The 27,973-nt window shown below is 32.6% G+C and overlaps 3 protein-coding genes across 5 annotated transcripts in view; 2 read left to right on the top strand and 1 right to left on the bottom strand.

Annotated features, from left to right (window-relative positions):
- LOC111502310 (solute carrier family 35 member E2A) overlaps positions 1-27,973 on the bottom strand; it is a 39,309-nt gene that overhangs the window by 6,801 nt on the left and 4,535 nt on the right. Inside the window, exons 2-4 of the mRNA XM_074183674.1 lie at positions 15,316-15,451; positions 15,145-15,260; positions 11,331-11,517 (exon numbers count right to left, since the gene is read on the bottom strand). Coding sequence (XP_074039775.1) covers positions 11,331-11,517; positions 15,145-15,260; positions 15,316-15,451 — 439 coding nt within the window. The remainder of the gene's footprint in view (positions 1-11,330; positions 11,518-15,144; positions 15,261-15,315; positions 15,452-27,973) is intronic.
- Positions 35-2,505, top strand: LOC141485840 (uncharacterized). The gene is made up of 4 exons (XM_074183390.1): positions 35-189; positions 246-325; positions 2,078-2,301; positions 2,362-2,505. The coding sequence occupies exons 1-4, from the start codon at positions 185-187 to the stop codon at positions 2,503-2,505; spliced, it is 453 nt and encodes a 150-aa protein (XP_074039491.1). The 5' UTR covers positions 35-184.
- LOC141485924 (uncharacterized) lies at positions 2,471-6,456 on the top strand. 3 transcript variants are annotated; one of them, XM_074183598.1, is made up of 5 exons: positions 2,509-2,543; positions 2,596-2,660; positions 4,710-4,914; positions 5,333-5,525; positions 6,048-6,456. In XM_074183598.1, exons 2-4 carry the CDS (start codon positions 2,654-2,656, stop codon positions 5,523-5,525), a joined length of 405 nt encoding a protein of 134 aa, XP_074039699.1. In that variant the 5' UTR covers positions 2,509-2,543; positions 2,596-2,653; the 3' UTR covers positions 6,048-6,456. The 3 variants fall into 3 exon arrangements, with proteins under 3 accessions (XP_074039698.1, XP_074039700.1, XP_074039699.1); XM_074183599.1 differs by lacking the exon at positions 4,710-4,914 and having other exon boundaries at positions 2,481-2,543; XM_074183597.1 differs by lacking the exons at positions 4,710-4,914; positions 5,333-5,525; positions 6,048-6,456 and adding an exon at positions 3,347-4,657 and having other exon boundaries at positions 2,471-2,543.

Here is a 27,973-nt window from a genome sequence, read left to right as displayed (position 1 = left end):
GTATATATCTTTAGAGAAATTATGATCCATTTGCCTCCGACATGGTTGCCAAGTTGCAATTCGTATCGTATTATATCCAGTCGTACGTATGTTATCGAGTTAGTGTACGATATTTACTACGCATTCATTTATTGTTTCCAAGAGAGGTAGTAAGTTATAATACATATTATTATATGTTCAGACAATGAGGTGAGTAAATTAATTTTCAATAACTTTTTGACTGAAATGCTTTTTTATATTGGTAGACTTAGAACGAGAACCAAGTTGATGGTGCAATTAGCACAAGACGTGATATCGGCTGAAGATAATGAAAATTATTTGTTAGGTGAGTACCTATGTTTTTTTAATTCGGCACATAAAAACGAGAAATTTAACTGCGGACGGTTGACCAAAACCGTTCATGAAATCGACCAAATAAAATTGAAAACAACTTTTATAGGATGATCCCAAAAGTTCACATTTTTCAAGCCGTGGAAAAGTAATCAGAATAATCAAAAAAGTGAAAAATAATCGCTTTCTGTTAATTGTTCTGTTAATTTGGAAAAGATAAAATGGCACATTTTTATGAAACTAGGAAACTAATGATGGATATGTTTAGTTGTTAGTACTTTGGGTAACATCAAAAATTGAGTAGAGAATCAATAGAATTTTCAAAACTTTTGTAAATTCAACAGTTGACGCAGAGCTCAGATTAACATTGGGATTTTGGGTTTGGAATTTTACCGTCAATCAGTTGTCCTCATACCAGTCGAAACTTCTGGCGAGCTGAAGATTAACAAGGTTCTACTTTTCAACGTGCGATTAGTTATAGAATCGGTTGCCCATCCAAGCGCTTGCTAAACGATGTTTATATATCTTCATTTTATTCTTATCTTGAAAATAGTATACTTGGAGACAACCAAACTGTCACTAATCATGGGTTAACAATTCAAAAACCTTAAATAATTCATTATTTGGAAAATGTTCAATTGGCTCTCTGCATAGAACGAAAGTTAATTCGCGAATGTGGTAGGTATACACTCTTCCTACTAAGCTTGTATTGAGTTGAGTTGATTCCGATTTTTTGTGAATAGTTTGATCTCAAGTCTGAGCCAATATAAAGACGGTAATAATAATCAGTTTAATGTAATTCAATAAGTATTGCTGTTCAGGAAGTGGATCATTAGTTAGGAAGTAAATTAGCTCAATTATTACTACCTTGACTAAATGTCTCCAATTTTTTATTATTATAATAACAATGATGGTCATAATATTCCGAAGTATACTACTATATTTGATATCATGTGATTGCAAGTGCATATTACTATCTACATCGTCGGGGTCTCACTTTTTGGTCGGGCGGTAGCCAGGCGGTTCGACGTGGGTGCTTTATTCAGTAACTAGAATTGACTGCCGTGTTGGTCGGTGGTTCAAGCCCTAGTCTGAATGACCGATTTTCAGTTGCTCCTGCGTCGTCCAACCCGTGTTAGGACTCACACGTTGAAAGGTAAGACCTCGGTAATTCTTAGCTCGCACAAGTTTCGACTTTTGAGGGTTGTCGTTTGTAGTGGTGCGACAGCTGGTTAACGAAAAAACAGATTTTTTTTTAACAATACTCGTTCAGTACTGACGAGACACCGGTGGTATCTTAAGCCTTAGAGAATATAGAGTTCATTGTAAAAAATTTTAGAATGATGATGAGAATAATAATTATTATAATTCTTCAAAATTCAGATAAATCAAATGAGAAGTTTTTAGTTTGTTTTTATCGTTATTTTTTATATGCAGAATTTAATGGTTCCACTGTATTATAAAAAAACCAAAAATGGATTTGATGTTTGTTATAAACAATTCATAGATCAACTGAAAAATGTAATGTATGAAAAATAACTGAAAATATCTTTTGCAACTTAAACATATCTACTACTTCAACTTAGCTGATTTCTATTTGCACAGAAGATAACTAATATTTTGAGTGATATTCTGAACATTGTGGTACAATTTTTATACAAATCATCATACTTTTCTTATACAAGATTTGAACAAAATTATCAATATTAATTTTTTTCCAAATTATTGTTGATTTTCTCATATACAGATCAAGGATATGATAGCAGTCCTGCCCCATCTCTAGATGTATCATTTGATATTGATGATGACTTGGATGGTTCATTTAAAGACCCAACATATGTTCCATCTGTTTCATCTTTGATTACAAAAGATGGGTACAATGACATAGACTGTAGTCCAGAAACGTCACTGAAACAGGACTTTGCCAATAATGAGGAAATCAAGAACTCACCAGAACGAGAAATAAAAAAAGTAGGAATCAGTTCTTACTTCTTTCAGTTTCATAAAAAAATAATTCTTATCGTGTTTCAGATTTTTTACATGAATGATGGATTTAATTCAAATGAAAAAAAATATATAATGATAACATTCAGAAAGGCACAGTTTTATATTGGTGATATATTCTGTTATTTTTTTAGGATCTTCCAGTGGCAAACAAATCTGCAAATAAAATAAATATAATAGATGATATGGTTCTCAAAAAATCTTGCACGGTATGTCCGAAATCACTGCCTTAGTAATATCAGTCTAATAATATTTTTTCAGGGAACAAATCCAGTTATAGACTTTGCTGACAAACTGAATTCTTCACGACCCTCTTGTAATGTTAGGTAAATACAGAAGTATTTTACAATGTCAATGCATGCGAAGAAAAGATGTACATAGCGAATCTATTCAAATCAAATTGAAAAAGCATCCGATAAATCAGCATTTCATATGCATATGACGACCATCAGTAACATAATATATTAAGTAAAAAAATAAGTTGAACGGTTTTATTGACGTTAAAGATAATAATGATGTAGATAATATACAAGAAGGTGAATCAAATGTACCTACGTATTGAATTGTATTGTCATCAGAACTGAAGGTGTGAACCAAATATTTAATCAATCTGTCAATCGGAAGAGGGTCCTATTTCAATTACTGAATTTAACCCAAACAAATAAAAAATGAATGAACAAACGGCAAGCTAAATCAAACCATTTAGTAAAAACTAAAGCACAAGTATTTTGTTAGGCGATTGATGTTTATATAATATTCTTCTCAACATGTTTACTTCTTCGTCAATATATCAAAATTGAAAACTTCTAAAATAACTCTTAACTTTTTCTTTTTCTACAATCGAAGTTTTCCGTTTTTATATACTGATAAAAAATCCTAAAAGTGTATATTCTGAATATTTCAGAATTTCATGACTGACCTTCAAATTGAACTACTGAGTAGATACTTTCAAAAAAAAAATAATGTACCAGTTTACAGCCTTTAATTTAATTTATTCGTTTAAATTTTTCAGCTATGTTAAAAAGAAGAAAACATTTTGTAAATATTGCTTGTCACAAGTGACAAACTTTGAACGTCACTTGGAAAGAAACCATAATGACTGCAAAGAAGTCATAGAAATGCTTTCGTTTCCCAAAAAACATGCAGAAAGGAAAAAAATAATAGGATTGATTAGAAATGCTGGCAATTTCAATGAATATTTGAAAGGCAATTTACGGCCAAAATATAGCAACCCAACTGAAAATAGAAAATATTATCCATGCAGTCGTTGTAAAGCATTATTAACAAGAAACTATCTGACTCGCCACAAGCAAAAATGTGTGCTTAAAGATATTAATAGCTCTCGAACTGGGGAGAATCAATTAGCATTATCTCAAACTCTTATCGCTTGTTCGTTAGATCAAAATAGTACCTTACACAAATTGAGGGTTAAGGAACAGGTATTTTCAAGAATGAAACCAGATGAAATATCAATGGTTGCCAAAACTGATGTTTTGATATATTCTTTTGGTGAAAATTATCTTAAAAAACATAAAAGAGATCAGATAATATCAGTTTGTTCTAATAAAATGCGTGAATTAGCAAGATTCCTAATTGAGTTTAGAAAAATGACGAATAATTTGCAGTATGCACTCAAAGATGTTTTGAAACCAAAACTATTTGATTTAGCAATAGAATGTGCTAAAAGGCTTGGGGGATATGACATGGAAAAAAAAGTTATCGATCACCAAGTCTTTCCGCTCATATTGGGACATCTTTAAAGCAAGTATGTGATCTTCTCATACGTCTTGTTCTAAAAGAAGATCCCTCGTTTTTATGTACCAACAGAGAGGAAATTCTAACAGAAACAAAACGGTTTCAAGAACTAATAGATTCCCAGTGGACGACTGAAATAAGCAGTTTAGCTTTTAAAGATCTCAGGGAAAAACAATGGGAAAAACCCATTTTGCTGCCATTAACTCGTGACATAACAAAATTCAAGGAATATGTCGCACTGATAGCAAATAGATCAATGGCTTCTCTTGAATCAGACTATACCAACAAAAAACATTTCAAGAATTTGGTTCAGGCTTCTCTTGCCCTAACCATTTTATTCAACAGAAAACGAATTGGCGACGTTCACTATACAAAGCTCACTACTTATACCGAATCTGTTAATTCCATTAACCAAGAAGAATGTGAAAAAGCATTAACCGAATCAGAAAAAATATTAACAAAATACTATAAGCGAATTGTAACAGGTGGTAAGGGTAGCAAACCAGTAGCAATTCTTTTCCACCCATATTTACAAACGTTTATAGATTTTTTTCTCAAAATCCGATCCGAAAATCAGAACATTGTTCCTGAAAACGACCCTTATTCATTTGGATCTCCAGGAACTGTGAAATGGACAAGAGGCGATGTTGTCATTCGCAAATTTGCACATGAAGCCGGTTTAGAATATCCCGATCAGATTTCATCTAACAAATTGCGGAAACAAATTGCCACAGTTATGCAGATCCTTAATCTCAATCAGGAAGAAACAGAACAATTTGCACAATTCATGGGACACACAGAAAAGACCCACAATGATTATTACAGGTAAAAATTATTGAGTGATGGTATTTTTTGTGAGTCATTTCTATATCTTCAAATTAATCAATAATATGAGAAAATCTGACTTCAATGTAGAGTATTTTCGTTTGAAAATACAACTGGCAAAATATTTTTTGTTGTACGAGGTGTGCCAAAACTCATAGATATATTTATTTATTTATTCAGACATATCACAAAAAGTATTTTGCAATACGTTCATTATGGTTTTTCATCAAATTCTTTAACAAGAAAATTAAAGTTTATCGTTCAAAAGTAATATTCGTTTTCAAGAATAGTAATTTGTTTATTTTTCTCAAAAAAGTATCGAAGACTTGCTTTTAACATTTTTCATGATGAGTATCATAAAGAAATATAAACTATATGAGTAAAGCATTTTTATTGTTCTCTTGGAATTATTGATTAGGTTACCCCAGGATATATATCAGACAGCGAAAATATCGAAACTTCTTCTACTGATGGAGAGAGGAGTGGATATTATAAAGGTAAATCATTACATGAAATTGATATCAACCCACAAGAAGAGTTGGCTGAAGAAGAATCGGAAAATGATGATGATACTCAAAACATACATTCAGTTGCAGTACCTAATTCATTAGGTAAATATATTCTGAAAATTATTACAGCAAGCGACAAACGTGATGGTGGCGATCACACAGATATAGACTCTCCCAACTAAATTACTATTGGAATCCGATAAGCCTCTTGCCGGCCCATGTGGTTACTATAATTAGTTTTAATTAGAGTAGCAAATGGAACATGTCTTCTTTTTAATTTCTTTTCATATTTCATTTAGTATTATAGGTAGTAGTACAGTTCATTAAAATGTTATATAATTATACACTTATCCAAAAATAAACTTAGTTTAGGTGATGACATTTTCTCAGAAACAACACACATTATTCAGACACTGCCAAACGCTAACAGCATTGGAGGACACGTAATGATACGCCTCTGTACAGAGCAATTGTATGTCTTGCAAGAGCTGTACAGTGAGGGTTACTTTGAAAATGAGTTTATGCACATGGGGGCGGGCTTGCGGTCACGTATGGCGCTTGCTGTACCTTTACTTGAATATATTATTGTTTGTCTATCATAAAGTTTATTTTTTATTATTTTAGTGAAACCTCAACATAAGCAACATATTGAATTGAAATCTGAGATAATTGGTAGAACAGCTTGGACAGCTGAACAGGCAGGATTAGTAAAAACTTACTTTGAAAATAACATTAGCTCAAAAAAAGCCCCTAGAAAAAAAGAATGTTTGGAATTGATAAACAAATATCCAGATGTGTTTTACAACAAAGACTGGACCAGAGTGAAAACATTCATTTACAATATATATAGGAAAAAATAATCAAGGATAACATTCTACTCAATTGCTTGATGTTTTTTGTATTTTCAATGAATATATTTTGGTTACTTTTTCAATTTCAGTCAATCAATTCATTTTTCCTTTAATATTGTTATTTTTGTATTCCCTTTTAGATTATGCCTTTTTTAGTGAAATACAAAATATTTTATTTTTTATTCTTATTTACTGTGTATGAATACCTTCATATTATTGAAATCAATATTTAAATTCTAGAATATATTTTCATTTAATGTAGAAAGATTGGTTGTGATAAGGATTTACTGATTCGAAACTGTTATTCTTTTGCCCGTGTTTCCAAATTCAATTTCATCGTACAAATAACTAGTTTTTTCCGTGTTGAAAGGTATTACATAAAATACAAAACCTACACAATAACTTGATAGATTTACTATATTTGAAAATGTACAGAAAATAAAAAAGGACATGAAATAATTTAGTATTCTATGTTGTGCGTTGTATTGATGCCTTTGGAAATGTTTGCAAGATAATAATAGTATTCTACGATTCAATTGGCCTAAATCAATCACAGATTGTCCTTCAATATTCATGAAAACTAGGTGAAAGCCATTGGAAAGTGGGAATTATTTGAGTTTAAGATAGAACACACTTGGTAACATGTATGTGAAAAAATTGTACCCGGAAGGGGGAAATGAATTGACAGAGATTGTTAGGAAAAACATTTGACGACATTGGTAAAATGGAGCTTCTATTTTTAGAGACTCATCATAAAACAAAACAAATCTTGGATAAACAGATATGGAACGCTGTGCATATTATTTTAATGCATTTTCTCAGAGTAGATCCATTGCTGATTATCAGAAGGAATGGTCTTTGAGATAATAATATCAACATGCATCCTGGATATTTTAACAATCAATTAATGGGCAAGTCTTCCAAAAATAAAATTCCAATAGGTACTGGTTGGCACAGGTACAATGAAAAACTTAAAATATGAACATATTAAAGTCATATACCTATTGTCTCCTACTTCAATATTACATTTTCCACCGACTAGCGAAATAATTAGTATCACATGGTTTGTGTTTATATTTCCTAATGGTGTATAAATCTGATTTGTAATTATGTTCTTCATTTCTCGTAGTAATATTTCGAAAACTTTTTACTGTAAAATTGTAGTAACACAAATACCTTTAGTTTTTACTAGATGGCAATAATCATGACAAACATCAATTGAATTGTTGAAAGTGAATAAAAATTATAGAGGTTATAGCAGAAGATATTTATAATCTTCTCATCTTGATTTTCAACATTTCAGAATATGAAAAATAAATCAAATCAGCTCATCAGATAAATTCCTAAAACTTAGAAGGAACATTTTGTCCTTCATTAAACTAATAACGATGAGATTGGAACCTTTGGTGTGAAAGTTGAATAACTTTTATCGAGATCAATTGCCCTAACACCAAACTGATATTTTTGCACTCGACGCGCGTTTCGCCAACAAAGTTAGCATCCTCAGGAGAAGAAAATTGAATATGCTAACTTTGTTGGCGAAACGCTCGTCGAGTGCAAAAATATCAGTTTGTTGTTAGGGCAATTGATCTCGAAAAAAGTTATTCTTCATTAAACTATAAATTCAAATAAATAAGGAAACATTGACTCTTTTTGAAACAATGCCATTTTAATGATATACATGGTATATGAATTAAATAAAATACATCCATCAATATATCATTGATTTGTGTACGGGGATGAAATAATAATAATAATAGTTCTTTATTTTCAAACATATGAAAAAAATAAAAATAAACACACAGTCAACATTTAAAACAAATGTTAATTTTACTTTTCAGTATGCGACTGTCGTCTTTAATTATTTTGCCTACCTCAGCAATTGCTGATGCTGTATAAAATTCGAATCAGACCTTTTTTGAAATATTGTTTTAATTTTGATGAATGTAGCCATTATTACGTGATAGGAAATCATTATGAAAAAAAGAGATTTGAAACTTTCTATGTTTTTACGAAACTGCAGTAACGTTAGTTACAAATAACAGTGGTAAAAAACATAAAAGTTTCAATTTTTTTCATATGTGAGGAGTTTCACCCCTCATTACGCCCTGAAGCTATCAAATTCCATCCAGAAAAGAGCTATCTGCTTGAGTGGAGACACAGATATCATATGCAACCTTGTCACTCTAAAACGTGAAAAAAATGAAGATTTGTTTCTCTTTATAAATACTTTCATGAACTGATTTTGCCCACTTAATTCCACCAAAAGCGATATTTGCCAGAGGTACACGACAAATTGAAACCGCTCATCGTTTCAAGATTCAACTCGGTATAACTTCCTGAAAGCGTTTTTCGAATGAATATAATCTACAACGATTCAAATACAAAGTGAATCAACATTTTCACACAGACAAAACGCCTCGAGTATTCTTCTGCAGTAATTGTATTTTAGCATAAAAAATATGATAATTACATATAAATAACAATTATGAAATGAAATCCGATGAGCGCTAAATACAAACACTTATATTTTGGAGGTCTATTCACCTACACGAAACTTGAGAAAATCTTTCGATTTCATTAAAATATACAAGGATAAAATGACCGTACGAAGTAGCCTCTTACAGCGTTGCCATGTTTCGGAACCCATTTAGATTACCTATAGTCGGAGGCATATTCTGTTGCAATATGTTTTTTGGTATATAACTGTATTATACCAGGGCGCCACTCAGTGGAATTTTAGCGAACTATATTGTATAACTATATATGTATACCGCTCCGCTCGAAATGGACTCCAAACAAAATTTTGCAAGAGAGTGTTTGATGACGTAAAAATGTGAATGGAAGAATTATACACGAGGAAACGCTTTGGCCTCCGAGTTTTCGAATTGGCCTCCGATTTCAGAGGCGTTTGCGATCAACGGGTTTGTAATTTGGAGGTGTATAAAACATTTTGCATGTATATATATATATACTATATACTACTATATATATATATATATATATATATATATATATATATATATATATATACTAGCTCCTGTTGGTAGTCGATAACTGTAGCTTGCATTGTCTGTGATTACTGCAGCCCCTACACTTCCACTGGTTTTAGACAGTTTTAACACAGATATTATATATACAGAGAATATAAATACAGAGATAAATATGTTATTGAGTGTGTATGATAATACCTAATAATATGAACAAGAGGGATGATGATGTTTTTCATTTTTGGTAACCAGTTGTTGCAACTGGCTGCACCGCGTTGATGAGGCCAATAGCCAGAAACACGTGTGTGTGTGTGTGTGTGTGTGTATATATATATATATATATATATATATATATATATATATATATATATATATATATATATATATATATATATATATATATATATCTTTTCAATTCATTTTTTTTCAATTTTGATGTTTAAATATCTTCAGTTTGACCTGAAAGGCACTTGTTGACAAGACCTGACTATTAGGCGACTGTCCGCTGCAGGTACATTGTAAAAATTATTAAGTTTCAATTTAAGAAGCTTATATAACAACTATTTAGAAATTCATCTACAATCAAAAAATTCCCCTAATATTTTTCCCCATTAAATGTATAATTCATCGCATGATGTAATACTAATTAGAATTATTCAATACCTCTCATTCAAGAAATCGAAAGTTCATTAGGTGCATATAAAAAAGTGAAAGTTGAATCCTAGTAGATACATAAAAGATGTGTTTCTATTTATAGAAACAATATGGGAATAAACATTGTTTATTCCCGTATTGTACAAAGTTGAAAATAATATTGAATTATTCTAGTATTCCCTGAAATTATTTTCGATAAAATTACACTGAATGGAAAAAATTGAATTGCATACTAATGTGATCTCGAAAGGGTGGCCCAGAACTAATGAAACGTAGTATGTCAAATCAAGTGCATAGTGCATAGCCTCAATAAAATATTATCTTTACACCTTTTCCATATTTCGTATAATGAAGACATCACAGTAAAATTAAATTTAACGATTTCATTTTACGAAAATTATTTTATTTTAAAAACTGAAACTTCCGTCTAATTCAACCAGAATAATATATATTTTACCATTACTGACATATCAAAACCACCAGTTAAATTTTCGGTACCCAGTAATCTGTTAATAACAACTTGATTATCGAATTATTTCCCGGAAATCTACTTTTTAGTGTCTTGGTGATCTTTTGGAAATGAACACAGGATTATAAGAAAGCTATATGAACCTTTTTGAACAAGAAAAGACTATCTCATAAAAACATTACAGAAGTAAATATAACAATATATTTATACATATATGTCCAGTACTGACGATGCCCAATAGGCTGCAACAGCTGTCTGCCGGTGACTCTTAAATTGAAGTCAATTTGGGAATGATCAGAATAGTACTTATCTATTTATCTTTTGATTTTCATGGAATTATTTTCCAACAACTTGACTGCATTAACCTATCTCGAAGGTGATCACAAAATTCATTCATCACCTAGAAACTCATTTTACGATTTTCAATTAGAATTTTTGAAAGCAATAAAACTAAAACAAAAAGTCTGTACAAATCCTTACTAGTGGTATTACTATATTATGGCTCTAGATCATTCCAACAATCAATTTTTGAAATATTCTAATGTTTCAAATTTGTCTACGTCTGAATAATATCTTTCTGTGACAAATGACTGTTAGAAAAGATTGTACATTTCTAGTTAGTTTGGCAGAGATACTCAAACCAAACTCTCCTAAAAGTTCAGGATATTTAGGTCAGCTGAAAAAAAATTGCCAAGGATGCAGAGTTTGAAGATGAGTCTTCGTTACTTAAGCGATTGAAGATTTATTTGTGAAAAAATCGAAAATGAGTTTAACTGTAATACAGTTAATACAGTAGATATGAAAAGGTTACAAAGTGAATGAATGAATACTAATCTCACTTTTTCAAATTGAACTCAAACATTTCATTGTTTTTAGAAAGTTTTCCATCAACACATGCTTAGAGTTAGTGATTTTGGAAAGAGCTGTGAAAAATCAAACTTACGTATACTTGAATTTATCACCAGATATCAACATTTTAGAGTAGACATTCTGTATGCACTCAGTGACATTAGTGGCCATTGCAGCAATAAATCCTGTTATTTCAAAGCTGACTTCGTTCACAGAACACAGGGCCAGCCCTGACATCACGGGAAGAAGACTTAGATTTACATAGAGACCCGTCTGTTCTCCTGAAATAATATACAAAATTTGCTATTTTGAAAAAACATGTCTACATTAGTATAGTTCATATGTTGTAATTCGTGTTTAATAGAGATGAAGAGGTCAAACCATACTAGAAAACAAATAATTCGAAATAAAATCTCGAAATGTTTATCTCCGAAGGTTCTGGTAAATGCCTGCCGGAAAACAACTACTTCCCCGGCTAATACCACGCTGGACAATGAATTATATCCGATAGACATTCATGCAAGATACCTTGCAGAGGTTAATCTCGTAAATGTTTTTTGTTCATCCAGCAGCAGGACCATGACGAAATTATTCGAGTGGATTATCTACAGACCGCGGTTTCGAAGTACTACCTCTCATCAGTGTAGGAAATATCCAACCCAAACAGCAAATTGTCTGGGACTCGATGAAAATTCAACGGGCTCAACTGCATGTATGAAACCTTCGTCGAAAAGAAAGATTGTTAACTAGTAATAACTCCATCTCGTGAACAAAGCCCCAAGCGGGAAAAACATCCTGTGCAACAGAGTTTCAACCGTCTCTGGCGACTGTATCCGTGGAGTGGTTGTTTTCCAGCAGGCATTTACCAGAACCTTCGGTGTAGTTAGTTGGGAGAGATGAATATTTCGAGATTTCATTTTGAAATATTTATTTTAATAATGATAATAATATTCATTAATCCAATAAAGTCACATGCAGACATAGGATAAGTCACATTAGTAGTTGAAAAGAGTACATTCTAAAATAAAATTTAAAATAATATTAGAGTTATATAGAGATAAAGTGGTATTGTGTATTGATATAAGTAAATTATATACCATTAAAACTAGACTGAAATTTCATTAAAAAATTCATTCAATCTGTAGAAGGGAGTCCGAATGAATATTTCTTTGAGTGTTAACTTAAAGTTGCAGGTGGTAAGTAATTTCAGAGTAGGGGGTAGATGGTTGTACACTTTAATTCCCATAACTGTGGGACTCTGGCTGGTAATTTGTAGGGTGTGGTTTGGAATTATTTCTTGTATTTTCCTTGTGGAATATGGGTGTGTATTATTTGGACAGTTGGTTCGGTGTTTTCTATCTACATCTAGAGATGTAGATGCTAAAAAATGAGCGATAGCTCTCTGGATTCAAAATGACATGAAAAAAGATTTGATGATTTTACAGTACCCAAAATATTTCCATCGTTAAGAAATTTATATAAAAATAGATAGCATTCAGTTTTCCTCCTCAATGAGAAGGACACATAGAATGAAAAAGTCCGAACTCCTGGAACTGTACCTCCATATTCATAATTTAGAATCAATGGGAATCAATGGGAAAATTTCATTAGTTCGGATTTCCATTGTCTAATATGATATGATTTGAAATCTCTGAAATAACAAATGAATATTAAAATTAAAAAGAATAGCTGAAAATAACAATTGTATTGAGTGTCATCGTTTGAAGATAATTGTGGATACTAATATTCGAAACGTCGTGAAGTAACTTGGTTTGAAATCTTCTTCATTTTAATTGTTCAATTTTCAATTTTTTACTTGATTTGTATTTTATTGTAGTTTCTTTTCAGAGTTTTTTTGCTCAATATAATTGTCATTTTCAGCTATTCTTTTCAACTTTAATTTTCATTTGTTATTTCAAAGATTTCAAATCACACCATATTAGACAATGGAAGTCCAAATTAATGAAATTCACCATGAAACTATGAAACATTGTCAACTACCTTCAAACAAACGCCTAAAATGTGGCTTCGCTTGCCCGTTACGGCATGGACGCATCACTGCTGAAATAGTTTAAGTATTAAATATCAAATTCGTGGTCAACCACAAATGAGCAAACTCATAACTTTACAGTTGTGTTTCAATTATTTTCAACTGCAAGAAAGCCTTGAGAATTTCCTACTTCAAAATATTTTCTCAAATGACAAACTTAATCATTGAATTGACATTTTGTTTTAAAATACAGTTTCTAACGTAAAACAGAAATAAAAACATGGACTCTGGTGAAATAACACATTTTTGTTTTCGAATATGGATTCTAATTTGGATTTTGGATTATATCAAAAAACTTCATCAAACGGTAATGAAATCTTAAACATAAACATTGTTTATGTGTCGTCGGCAATTAAAGCCATTAGTGAACAACAAAAATCCATTAATGGGCAATAAAAAAAACAAATGAGTTGAAAAAAGTCATTGAGGTGATAAAAAACCATTAAAAGTCATTAAGGGATGATAAAAAATAATTAAGGTGTGATAAAAAGTAACCAAGGGGTGATAAAAAAGTCATTACGGGGTGATAAAAAGCCATTGAAGGATGATAAAAAGTCATTGAGGGGTGATAAAAAGTCATTGAGGGGTGATAAAGTCATTGAGGGGTGATAAAAAGTCATTGAGGGGTGATAAAAAGTCATTGAGGGGTGATAAAAAGTCATTGAGGGGTGATAAAAAGTCATTGAGGGGTGATAAAAAGTCATTGAGGGGTGATAAAAAAATCCATTGAGACTATAAGTCCGGCCTCTGATCCATATACAGGGTATAACATAAGTACGTTAACATATTCAAGTGACGTATTCCTAAGACAATTTTAAGAAAAAAAGTCTTAATAAATGTGTTTATGTGACGTCGGCAACTAATAAAGGGCAATAAAAGTCATTCGTGAACAACAACAAACCATTAATGGGCAATAAAAAAGGCCAATAAGTTGAAAAATGTCATTAAGGTGAAAAAAAAATCATTAAAAGCATTGAGGGGTGATAAAAAATCATTAATGGGGTGATAAAAAAGTCATTAAGGGGTGACAAAAAAGCAATTGAGGGATGATAAAAAGTCAATGAGGGTCTGGCCCATATACAGGGTGTAACATAAGTACGTTAAAATATTCAAATGACGTATTCCTTAACAATTTGAAAATAAAAGTTTTTATAAACTCGTGTCCGGAAATGCTTCGTTTCGGAAATACAGGGTGTTTAAATCGAATTGTTTTGTTCGTTTTTTAAAAAAATCTTTTGCAAATTTATTTGAAGAAAATTTGGTAGGTACCCGGGGTTTTTTTTCGACGTGGGAAATAATAATTTCGTGTTAATTTTGATGCATCATCTAGAGGGCGCTGTGTACGCTGTCTTAATTATTTCATGTTGCCCCAACTTTTTTGATAGTATTTTTGGTAGGTATTGGTATTTTTCATGAAAAAACCTAATTCCCACACCCTTTCCAAGTAAAAAATGCACACTTCCCCAACAACGCTGGAGGTGATCGTTTACGAGATATTTACAATTTTCTACATCGATGCATATTACTTAGCTCCCAGGGCGCTAACTAAATTTGCTGAGAACATCTTTTTCTAGAAAATGTTTATCGAAAAATTGTTGAAATTTTTCAAAACATGGTTGATTTTTGTCATAAGTTTTTTGCAATTTTAGTTATTTGTATCTCGAAAACGAATGATTTTTCGTTTCATTCGATTTCAACAAAATATTATTTTGAAAATCATATAAACTACCTCACGTATTTAGTAAACTGACTCTTCATGTTATCCAGAAAATTATATTCATTAAAAAAGTAGCTAGATATAAATAATTATGATTTCACAAATGATTAACCTAAAAAGAAGCGATACATTATAACTTACCTAGTAAACATCTAGAAATCAGTACAGTAAAAAGAGGTGCAGAACTCTTTATCGTCTCTGTGAAACTAACAGCAACATAATTCAAAGCTATCAACCCTAGAACAACCGTAAGAAACCTAAAAAATTATATATTATTTTGAAAATATTTATGAAAAAAAATCATTGTTTTACCTAAAACACCCTACCAAAACCATGTGCTTGTAAAAACCGGGTGGTTTACTCAACCGCTGTGAAGGTTTGTACATTCCACAAGGAAAATAGAGCTGGATGAACCCACACGCGGCAGTCATTAGCATCTGACAAGCACCTGTGGAATTGAATATCGATTTATATTGACAAAGTTGAACTTCAAATTTATTATTCCAGAAATTTGAATATTTAATGATTGATCAACACCCATAAAAATATAATACATCAAAGCTAAACCACAGTTTCAGCAATGAACTTTATTTCCAAAAAAAGTATTATTAAAAAAATCAGGAAACTATAAGAAACGGAGGCAGTGAGTCAAATTCTTCAGGTGTATGAAAACCAGAGCCCAAACACAACACATTTTTTATTCATCACCAGCTACCCCTGTTTTGACCCTCCATAGGACTCATCAGTAGTGCTAAGCTGAACTATAAATGCCAACTTGACATTAAACTCGATAAATATACATTACACGCCACGACTGATGGCGATCGATCGCGCAGGTATACTCTCCCGACTAAATTACTATTGGATTACGATAAGCCCCTTGCTGGCCAGTGTCGCACCTATAACTAGTTGTAATCAGGGTAGCAAATGGAACATGATTTCTTTGTCATTTCTTTTCATATTTTATTTAGTATTACAGGTAGTATTACAGTTGATTATAATGTTATATAATGATACACTATCTGAATACAAATTTTCTTCATCTTCATTGCTGCTTATGCTGCTATCGTCATTTAAATTTATATTCACTGGATTTACCTCTGGATTTCCGTCTATAAGTATCTACTACATGTCGGCAACGCTTTTGTCATTCCTTGAAAGTGATTTGATCAAACTCGTGCTCCGCCAGTTTCCTCGCATCTTCCATATTGAAAGTTACATTTTTTGGGACATGTTGTTTTTGACAGTAGCCCAAATGAGTTCAATGGGATTCAAATCCGGATGGTAGGATGGAAGTCGCAAAACGTTATGTCCGTGTTCAAGCAGAATCTAATCAAATTTGTATCTGATGTGATGCTTTTTATTTACCTTGATCAGCTCGGATAATTAGGAGTGAACATGATGCTTTTTTCGTGCAGCCACTTCAACATGTCAGCCTTCCTAGAATTTGTGTTGGGGGCTGGATCAATTTGAATATTATGGTATGGAGCATTATCGGTCAAGACTACCGAATTCACAGGTAAATTTAGGATTAACTTTTCTTGTGATCATTTACCATAATTTTCAGATATGTTGTTGTTCAAATATAAGCCGAAAATTAGGTATAAAACCCATGTCACTTCCCACATGGACAATAATGAGGTTTGGTCCCTTCGCAATATTTTTGAATTCATCCGTCCCGTTCTTGGAAGATGTATGTCCACTATGAAGGTATGTTGCTGTTGGCTACGAAAATAATTGATTTTTCGTGAATACTTGATCCTCAAAGTTCTAATGTCCATTTTCTCTATTAAAATGTTTCTATTATTTCCAGTCCTCCATTTGAAACCTGTTTTCTTTGAAATTCCACGAAGATATGTTTCGGAAGCCACAATTTCCATAACGTCATTAATTTTGTGTTGGAACTTTTTTACCGTAATACGATACCCTTCCGTCTTATTGAAAGTCGTAAATAATCCGTCTAATACTCGGGAATATCAGTTACTGGTCCTCTTCTAGGCCGCTTCTTTCTTGGGGTGGAAACTTTTACATCTCCGTTATTTGCAGAAATCAATTTCTTCCCTTATTTAACCACTCTTTCAATGGTTCTTATTGAAATACCTAATACAAAATAAAGATTTGTGTTGAAATAATTATTTTTTAAATGTATTTAATGTTACCTGTAGCGAGAGATGTTTTATTTTTCACATTTGATAACGTATCCGACTCATATTTAACACTTTGAAAATAATTGAACACTTTAAAAATTATTTCACGTTCCTGACTCTTAATGACTGGTTTTTTGTTAGGCGATGACATTTTTTCAGAAACAACACAAATTATTCAGACAATGCCAAACGCCAACAGCATTGGAGGACGAGTAATGATACACCTCTGTACAAAGGCATCTGTATGTCTTGCAAAAGCTGTAGTGGAGGTTACTTCGAAAATGAGTTTGTGTGCATAGCGGCGAGCTCGCCATCACGTTTGGCGCTTGCTGTATTGGATGTTCATAGAATCGGAAAGAAACTTGAAAACCAAAATAAACCAAGGCTTATAATAATGAAACTATCTAAATCAGAACTGAGAGTTGACATCATCAAATGTGCCGAAAAATTCAAGGGAACGAATATATTTTTCACGGAGGATTTGACAACGTTAAGGAGATCTCTTCGGATAAAGACAAAAATCAAATATAGCGTCGGAAATGCCTGGTATTTTTGCTGGCATTGAAGGCAAAAATACCAAGATTACGAGCCTGGCCGATATTGCATGAATATACCATATAACATATATTTATAATGTCTTCCGAATTCTTATTTTTTTGTTTTTTCAACAACGATTGCTCATTGTCACTTAGTCTGGCTTTACTGCAAAATATAACTTTTGTTGCCAAGTTTCATTGTCTATTTAGGCTTTCAATGAAATTATCCATACTCTGGGAAAATACTGAATATTCCTAATTGTACCTAATTATCTTTTTTTTTTCCCCATTTTTTTTTTCATTATCAATAATTTTGTAATATAACGATGAGTAATATATTGGATTTTCGGAATAATATTGAGGATTATGAATAAATAGAAACAATAGTCTGTGACAGCTTGAAATTAGCTGCAGAACTTTTTTGTGTCGAGCATTTTTTTTAGCATTTTTCATATGAATATTAGAAGTATTAGGAAAAATATAGACGATTTTTTTGCATAAATGAATTCAATTAATAATAATATCTATAACATTATAATTTTATCAGAAACTTGGTTAATTGAAGATATCCAAATGCACTCCATTCCTGGCTGACATAGTATACAATGAATCCAGTTTTAATCAAAATGAGGGTTAAATTTTATATAAGAGAATATATTAGTTACGTGAGTATAATAAAACAGTGCTGCTTGCAGCACCCTCCTTTGCAGCAGCCTCATTGCCTTCCATGCCAGTATGGCCAGGAATCCAGACCAGATACAATCTGTTGAGTCTTCCTATCGAGGAGAATCGTTTTTGGCAATTTGCTACCAATTCAGACGTTGCTCGGTAGAAGCCAAGAGCATCCAACGCCGCTTGACTGACCGAAACTATTTTTATTGACTTGTATATGAGGTTGGATTCTTCCAGTCTCTCCGCGCACAATTCAACAGCGTAAATTTCCGCTTGAAATACAGATAGTGTCGATAGTGAAGAACTAAAATGTTGGCTTGACTTCGCCTATCAACTTAGGCAGAAAATGTTTTAAAAAGCTCAGCGACTGTTACATGTTAAAACTTGCAAATTCCATATTCAGAACGTGTCGAGACTTACAAAGCGCCGCCGCTGCCGCCGTCCGCAACACTTGTTCGAACGGGCAACGAAATACAACTTGTGTGTGTGCTTGCAATGGAATTCGATTCTTCATCAAGCAATGAATATTATAAAACGAAGTCGCTTTCTCTGCCTGTCCCTACGTATGTTCAGATCTTTAAAACTACGCAACGGATTTTGATACGAGTTTTTTAAAACACTTAAAATATCAAGTATGGGGTATCATTGGATTCAGAAAATTGTGTAGATGTCAAAAATGTAATAATATACAGGGTGTTCTATTTGAAAATTAAACGTTGATAAGATTTCCGGAAAAACCGGAAGTTGAAAAAAATCTCACATTATGTCAAAAAGTGCCTCTTTGTAAGCATAATCAATATTAATAGTTCCGTAAAAATATGTGAAAGAATAAAGAAAAAAAGGGGTGCACCATAAGTCTGTGTCACACGGTATAACATGCATGCTATAGTAGAGAAACAGTGATAATTTCAGAGGTTTCTAATGTAATATCGTAAAAAAACAGTTTTTGTGCTTGCATTGCAAACGCTGGCTGAACCCTACCAGCTAGATTAGGCATAACCCACAATAATCATTTTTTATCCTTTATTTTCATTTACGAAGCGATTTTAATCAATACAGTACTTATTAATCCTTATCTAATTAGGTACCTTACATACATTGTGCATTCAATATAGATCAATACAGCCCTGCACAGCATGTAATTGATTTAAATGAATATTTTCGAAGATATTGCAGATTTAAAACGCAGGGACAGCGGTTGCGACGATACCGGCAGAGGGGGCGGCGGCGCGTGCTTATAAATAGGGCGTCGAAGGCCGCGTTTTGCCCCCATAGCACTTTACAACGCGCGGCTATCGCACGCGTTTATATGTATATTTAGTATCAATTAAGTAACAGCATTGCACCCATGCAGAGCCGGGGCGGTTTTTTATTAATGATAATAGAAACATAGGGTGTCAGTGAATAAGTGCGACAAACTTCAGTGGGTGATTCTGCATGAAAAAATAATGACAATTTGATTTACAACTATTGGCCGCAAATACTTCTTTTTCCGAGATTCCTGTTTCAAAGTTTCAGAACAATACACAAATATTGGTTGTTTCAGAAGTTTTGTCTGTTTGAATGTCATTTGTTTTTGTAGCTCCATATCTCAATAAATATTTATTCTACAGTGTCGTGGTAGCGCCAAAGCGCTGCAAAAACCGTCTGAAAAATTAACCAAGCACAAAGCAATCACAGATGGTTTGTGAAATTTCATTCCGGAGGTTTTAGCCTCGAAGATGGGCCCCGATGTGGTCCACCAAGACGAGGATTTGAGGATACTGGTGGAGAGTGACCCATCACAAACGGTGCGTGGGATGGCGAAAGAACTGGGCGTGACCAGCGGTTTTTGATGATTTAAAACGTATTAGAAAAGTCAAGAAGCTCGAAAAGTGGGTGCCCAACAATTGTCATGTTTCTTCTTTGCTTTTGCGCAAAGAAAACAGTACTTTTTGAATCGGATCGTCACGTGTGATGAAAAGTACATCAACAGAAGACGTTCAGGACATTGGTTAGACACTGATGAGCCACCCAGGCACTTCCCAAAGTCAAAAACCCACCAAAAAATGACCATGGTTACTGTATGGTTGTCAGCGGCTGGTATGATTCATTATAACTTTCTGCAACGGGACCAATCCATCACAACAGAGTCCTATTGTGAGGAAATCGACGATATGTACAGAAAATTGCATCAGCAGCAGCCGGCGCTGGTCAACAGAAGAGGCCTGATCCTGTTCCTCGACAACACCCCTCCGCACGTTTCACAAATCACCGTCCGAAAATCAAACGAATTGAGCGTCGAAATTTTGACTCACCCACTATACTCCCCTGACCTCCCGCCAATCGACTACAATCTTGCCAAGCACTTCGATAACTTTCTCACCGGCAGGACCTTCGCCAATCAGGACCAGGCAGAAACGGTCTTTGTCGACTTCATCGAATCCCGAGCACACAATTTTTATGCTGACGTAATTAATCGTGTGTTACGCTGAATAAGATTTCATTGAGATATTACAGTTTGAGGTGGACTCATAAAAACAAACAAAACAACGTATCTCAGAAATCGAAGCATTTACGGACAAAATTTATATGGCAAACTGTCATTATTTTTTATGCAGAATCACCCTCTGGACTTTTTTACACTCATTCACTAACGCCTTGTATACTATAGTACATTATGTAGACATATCACCTACATTAACAAATTCACGAAAATTAATATTCTCTCAGAACATGAATTTTGTTTTACCTTTATCTGGCCACCAATTTCATTTGAAATAAATTTTTTTCATTGCTATTGGTTAAATCGCGTTATGTATTGTTAATATGAAAATATACGACTTAGATTTTCAATTATTCTTCCATAGAACAACAAATACATTTTCTACTAAGTAAAACATTTTTTAAATTCAGTAAATTTGAAAATTTTATAATTGCAATAACATTCAAAATTTTTAAACTGACGATTTTAGATATCTAATAATATTTTGGAATCGATACCTTTCAAGAATGAATGCTCTTCATCCCTAACTTTAGGGTAGGTCGTTGATCTAACGTTTACTACCCCATACACCAACTGATTTGTACGCCACAACAAAACGAATTACCGTTGTTTTTCGAAAATGAAAATATTTTCTATTCTCCTGTCCCACTTTTGATACAGTGATTTGTTAGGAAAGAGCCCTGTCGCAATTAGTATCTGAATTTATGAAAGCCATACAAGATTTATTGATAAATTAACCCCCCACCTGAGTTGTTGTTAGCACTTTTTCAGGATTTTCACGTGCGACAATATCAACTGACGCCATTAGGCTGAAACTGTAGCACTATAAAATTTATTGAATTACAAAAATTATTAAGGATCGAAGAAATCTCACAAAACAAGTTGTCTTGGGGTACGAATCTAGTTCGGCGGTCAATGAAGAAGCTAGGCTTTCCAACTGACCGTCTTGGAAAACCCCGTTTATCTTTGATATTCATAGATTGCGTCATCCATTGATCTCATAGAGGAGGAAATTTCATCCCCTGTACTTACTCAGGCTTGTTCTTTACGAACAAGTCTATTCAAAAGCTAATCCGAACTTTGGAAATTTCTTTCAATTATAAAATACCCTTCACAAGGCAAGTGAATAAACTCTAGATATATGGTTCCAAAGTCTATTCAAATTATGTCTACTAAAAAAAAAAAAACTTTGCTGAACATTTTAGGTATATAAGTAATACCTTACTTTCCACGACTATCTGAAAATATAAGACGAATTGGAAATAGGTATTATGTTAGAACTTCTTTCAAAACAAAAAATACACTGAAATCTATACTCACACATACAAAACCCAGCGGCGGCTCGTCAGAGGAGGCAAGGGAAGCTTAGCCTCCCCATAAAATTTGAGGCTATTCATCGCAATAAATTAAAAGATATTGACAAATAATTATGATTATTTTTTTCTAAAAATGCTTGGGTATCATTACTTTACTATTAATTTCTAATATAAATACATAACATGCCCGAAAAAACACTATCGCTCACTACGAAGTACGTACCACACTGTATCCTGCATTATTAAAACTCTGGGAAGGCCTCAACAAAATTTGATTTCAATTGAAGCGTCAAATAAACGACAAAGTTGAGGATTTAATATTAGTTGGTACCTACGATAAATGCCATTGGTTAACCGGCTCCATTAAACGAGAAAAACTTTATTGTTGGCCCTGTGTTTTATTTTCCGTACAAACCGAATTCACCTCGTTCTACAGAAAGACATTTAAAATTTAAGGAGCATATATTTTCGTCTTGTAAATTAAAATTGTTTAGCCAACAAAATATAGAAACAGCTTTAGATACAGCTCAAAAAGCGGCCATAATTTCTTTTAATAATCAGGTTAGGGAAAATCGATCGAATTTAAAAAGACTTATCGATATTACGATTTATTTGGGTTCCCCAGAATTAGCTTTTCGCGGACACGATGAAACCGAAGATTCGATTAATCGCGACGATTACAGGGAACTTTTAATGTTATGGGGCAAATACGATTCCCAATTTGGCACTTTTTTAAACGGTAGCGTTTTTTTGGGCACCTCAAAAACCATCCAAAATGAGTTTATAGACAGTATGGCATATATTATTAAGGAAAATAAAAGGAAGGAGATTGAAAGTGTTTCTTTTTTTGCATGGGAAATTGATGAAACTACCGATATTACCTGTACATCACAACTTTCAATAGTTTTTAGATATGTCAAAGATAAGCATAATTAAGTAATTGTGCTAATAAAATATTTGTAGTAATTTTTAACAAAACTGTTATATTAGAAGAGAAAAGTATTATTATTTATTGACTGAGAAGAGTTCATTTATATTAAATAACTCAAAGACAACCATTTTCCCTTGTTTTTGTTTTTTTTAATGGTCAGTTTTACACGTATAATTTTCGGCAATACACAATTTTTGTTTGCATTTATGCAAATATTACGTATTTTGCTTTGAATAGATGCGGTACCCCAAAAAATTTCCGCGCCTCTGGCGGGCTTTTCTATGTGTATATAGTCTTTATGAGTCCAATGCACGAGCCGTCACTGACAAAACCCAACAACACTGAAGAAAAAACATAAAATTGCATTTATCAGATACCTTGTTCTTGTGGTGAAAGTTATATTGGTGAAACTTCGAAACCATTGAAAGTGCGTGAGATTACAAAAAAAAATAGTCAATCGACAGGATCTAAATTGTCTGAAAACATTTTAATATCATGTTTGCCAGAATCAGCGTATATTCTCATATCTGGAGAGAATTGTATTTCGAACAGCTCTTCAGAAATAGATCGTACTTGGCTACCCGTCTTAGAAAAATTTGGATAGTGGTGAAATGACAACCGACTGATATCGGAGAATATCTTGTATTACATCAAATGTTTCAGTAGTCAATCAACAACGTTGACATAATTCACATTTCAAAACTTTGACATATGTCAAAGAAGTTGAGAAATAAATAATCAACAAAGGAATAACTGCATATATATATATATATATATATATATATATATATATATATATATATATATATATATATACATATATATATATATACGCATCTGACGCATGATACCAAGCCCGCTATATGCCGAGGGTCAGTCGAAGCCCGGGTTGAGAGGAAGGTCGGCGGGTGTATATAAGAAATATATTCGCTGAATATATTCTACGTATATTACGAATCCATTGATATTCATTCGCTTATACAAAGCCCCATTGTATATAAGTATATATTTTGAAGATATAACCAAGCCCCTACGGTGTTGCCAAAATATTTGGTCGTAGGTATGACAAAAGTGGATATAATATTTGAAATAGGAGATTTAAAGTTTATTGTTGACGGTCGATGGGAAGAGGTAAATTGTCAAATTAGTCAAGGGTTTCGACGGTACTCCTCAGATAAAGTACATATTATCTCAGATCAAATTATATCTTTGATTCATAGGTATGATTGGGAAGATTCGTATGAAAATGAATACTTTTTGTTTGAATTCAGTTATCCATTCACCAATTTAAAAATACCTGCACTTGACGTGCGTTTCGCCAACAAGGTTGGCATGTCCAGGATAACAAATTAATACTTTGGTTGTAGTATCAAGTATGTTTTCCTTGTTACTGAAATTCAGGTTGAGTAAATGTTTTTCCTGTTTACAGTATAGGAAGTTGAGAGCTTTTGTACCTCTGATAATCCAAAACTTACATTAATTCAATGGTATTCATTTGTACTCAATTGAGGAAACATATAATTCTGTTCTTGTTCATAAAATATATTCAGTAAAATGATGAATATATCATTTCACATATTTTATTATTGAAGACCATTTGATGAAAAATAATAAAATGAACAAATATTTTTTAATGGTTTCCAAAGCCATTTTTGTCAATATATGTCGATAGGGTATAACCATATTATACAAAAGAGTTTTTTTTACAGTTGATATTGATTATGATGACTTCTATTGTTTTATTTTTTGATTCATCTCTTAAAAAAGATTTTTTGAAAGACTTGCACTAGGATATCTTGCAAGCAAGGTGAAAAAGTTCAAATATTGTATTCAACTAAAAACTTTTTTCTGGAATGTCAAGTAATCTATAAAGATATTACTCAGATGGATACTTTTATAGTAACACAATTTTCACGATTGAATTGGAAATTGAATTATACGAAAATCACCTCTCCTTCTTATCAGTTTAAGTTTCTATTGGACACAGAAGACATAGACACAGAAGAAAAAATACATTTGCAATAATTTCTTTAAAAATATTATTTAATTATACGTAATTTACTATTTCTAAATCAGTGTGTTTATTGACAAATGAAATTCATTTCAAGCAATAACTGGTCTTGTATTCCCCATTAGAACCTTCGTTGGATTTATTTGAACCATGGTTTACTCAAACCTTCCTTGAAATTTTACTTTGACACTGTAATGTAATGTAGGTAATGAAACAAATCTGTGAAAATGACAGATTGTTTGAAACATTCTGATAATCAACAATGAAATAAAAATTTCCAAATGAAATTACGAAAATTTCATCTTTCTCAACAGAACTACACAGTGGGTTCTGGTGAATTCCTACCGGAAAACAACTACTTTCTTCCCCGGCGAATACCACGTTGGATATTGAATTATATCCGACAGACATTTATGCAAGATAACTGTTTGATCTCAAATCCATTTATGACATTTTGCAACTCTCTTCTAAAAGGTGTTATGTGAAATAAGAGTTAAATGGAAAATCCTAATGCAATACCCTTAACGTTACGAAGTACGATAGGAAGCCCGCATCACGTGTAGCTAGCGCTGTATTGTAGACAAACACAAAATTAATCTTTTCTGATTGATTCGGTCATTACTTGATGAAGATCCATAGTAATTTCATAAAGTACACTTCACGATCTGATCTTCACAAACTTTATGTTCAAAAAATATATCACAACATTTGAAAGGGTTATTTTTTTAGGAGTGAATAATTTTTGGGAAAGAAAGTTTTTGGCTTTCTACTACTCCATCTGATACAAAAAAAAATGAATGAGAGAATCTTCCAAAAAAAGGAAGGAAGTAATCAATTTGAAAATAAGTAACTCTATACATGGATATGTAGATCATGCAAAGAAGTAACTTTCAGACACAAACTGAAAGAAAGTCCTCCTGAAACAGCTACTTTCATATAAACATTGAATTACACGAAAGAAAAAAAAAATTCTTTCGAAACAAATACTTCTATATGAACACTGAATTATACAGAAGATACTTTTCTCTATTCAGTTTGTATATCGAACATTTGTTGAGGAATAAGAATCAGATATCATTCACATGAGTTCTACTTTGCATGATCTACATATCCATGTATAGAGTTACTTATTTTCAAATTGATTACTTCCTTCCTTTTTTTGGAAGATTCTCTCGTCCATTTTTTTTGTATCAGATGGAGTAGTAGAAAGCCAAAAACTTTCTTTCCCAAAAAATATCACGACGTTTCGCTAACACAGTAGCTGTTTCGTAGTTAATTGAGTACTAATATATATTTTTTGAAAATAAAGTTTGTGAAGATCAGATCGTAAGGTGTAGTTTATGAAAAATCAAAATAACTCGTTTCCTACCACCAAATGTATTGGCTTTGTATAATGCTCGAAAGATTGTGGGACTCCTATGAACCGCGTACACCCTGCACTTTTTATATAATTATGCACATATACTCGCAAAGTCCTAACTGACCAGGCTTATATGCCTAAGTGTGATGGTGAAAATGAAAACAGATTGCATTATATAGGTTGAATGCTTCAATTGAATAAGATTTTCGAAATAAGCAAACACTTCATGATTTGATAAGTAGAGAAATTGCACGAGCTTAATATTCTGCAACCTAGAAAATACGAAACAATGTGATTGTATTTATAATTAGTAACCTAAATGTTAATCTCATTTTATGTCAAATGTGTATTTAAACTTATCTTGACACAAATGATGATCAAAGCTTTCTGATCTCGTCTTCGTCATCGAGAGCAAAAATGAGTGGAGCAATCCAGAACAGGCTGCAAATTAAATGTGTTTTATCTATAATTTTGCATTCAATTGAAGTATTTTTTCAGTTTTCAGTTCGAGGCATTATTGAAGTTCCAAGTATATGTATTTCACCTTCAGTTTTTTGTAATGTCGAAAAGGAGAAGGTACTTTTCAATTCATCAATCAAACGGTTTCATTCAGCTTGTCCTGTTTGTTTGTTCGTTTATTTATTTATACATTTATTTATTTGGGTCAAATTTAGTAATTGGAGTTTGACTCATTTCTTGTTGATAATTTGATCTGATATTTGGTACACATATTCAGTTTTGATGACAATACAATTTAATGAATTCGGTATCATTGTAAATTCAAGTTGGCCGCAGCTACAAAATTATATATTTTTATCCCACAACTACCTCAATATGGATATCAAATGACAAGGCTTGACTGGTAGAATAGTAGTCCACTCTGAAAAAGATGCAAATTCAAGCTATAAAATGGTGAAATACATATTATATCACTACAACCTCAATATGTGTATCAAATGACGGCTTGACTAGAAGGTACTATAGTGGTACCTACTAATCGAAATACAAGCATGGATCTTTCATCCAAGTCAAAATTTTGTATCGTGTTGAGGACTGTATGGCGTTAGGGTGGCTGCAAATGATACGTCGTTAGCGATACATCACCCAAGTTGAGGTAAAAGGTTATAACGTGTCTAGAACTCTGTGGCATTGGGGTGGATAAAAATTAGAAACTGAAAACTTGAAAATGTTACGTTGAAAGATTTCATAAAAAAAAATAATAATAATGATGTAGGTAATCTACTAAAAACTGGAAAATAATTTGGAAGGTCCTAGGTAGCAGTCATCACACCACTCTCCTCAGCAATCTACGGTATTGATGAGATAGCAAAATAGTAAAATCGTGGGGCTTGGTATTTACATATTTACTCAGGTTACGCTTCGCCCAACGATTCCATTATTTTCTATTTGATCAATTCCGTAGATTGCTGAGGAGAGTGGTGTGATGACTGCTACCTAGAACTTTTCAAATTATTTTTCAATTTTTAGTACATTATCCCTTTTTTGTAACCG

The sequence above is a fragment of the Leptinotarsa decemlineata genome, unplaced genomic scaffold (genome assembly GCF_025532065.1).
Source record: "Leptinotarsa decemlineata unplaced genomic scaffold, Ldec_3_MD MMD2_tig00026340_RagTag_RagTag, whole genome shotgun sequence".
NCBI lineage: Eukaryota > Metazoa > Arthropoda > Insecta > Coleoptera > Chrysomelidae > Leptinotarsa > Leptinotarsa decemlineata.
This window is presented reverse-complemented; position numbering and strand designations above follow the sequence as displayed.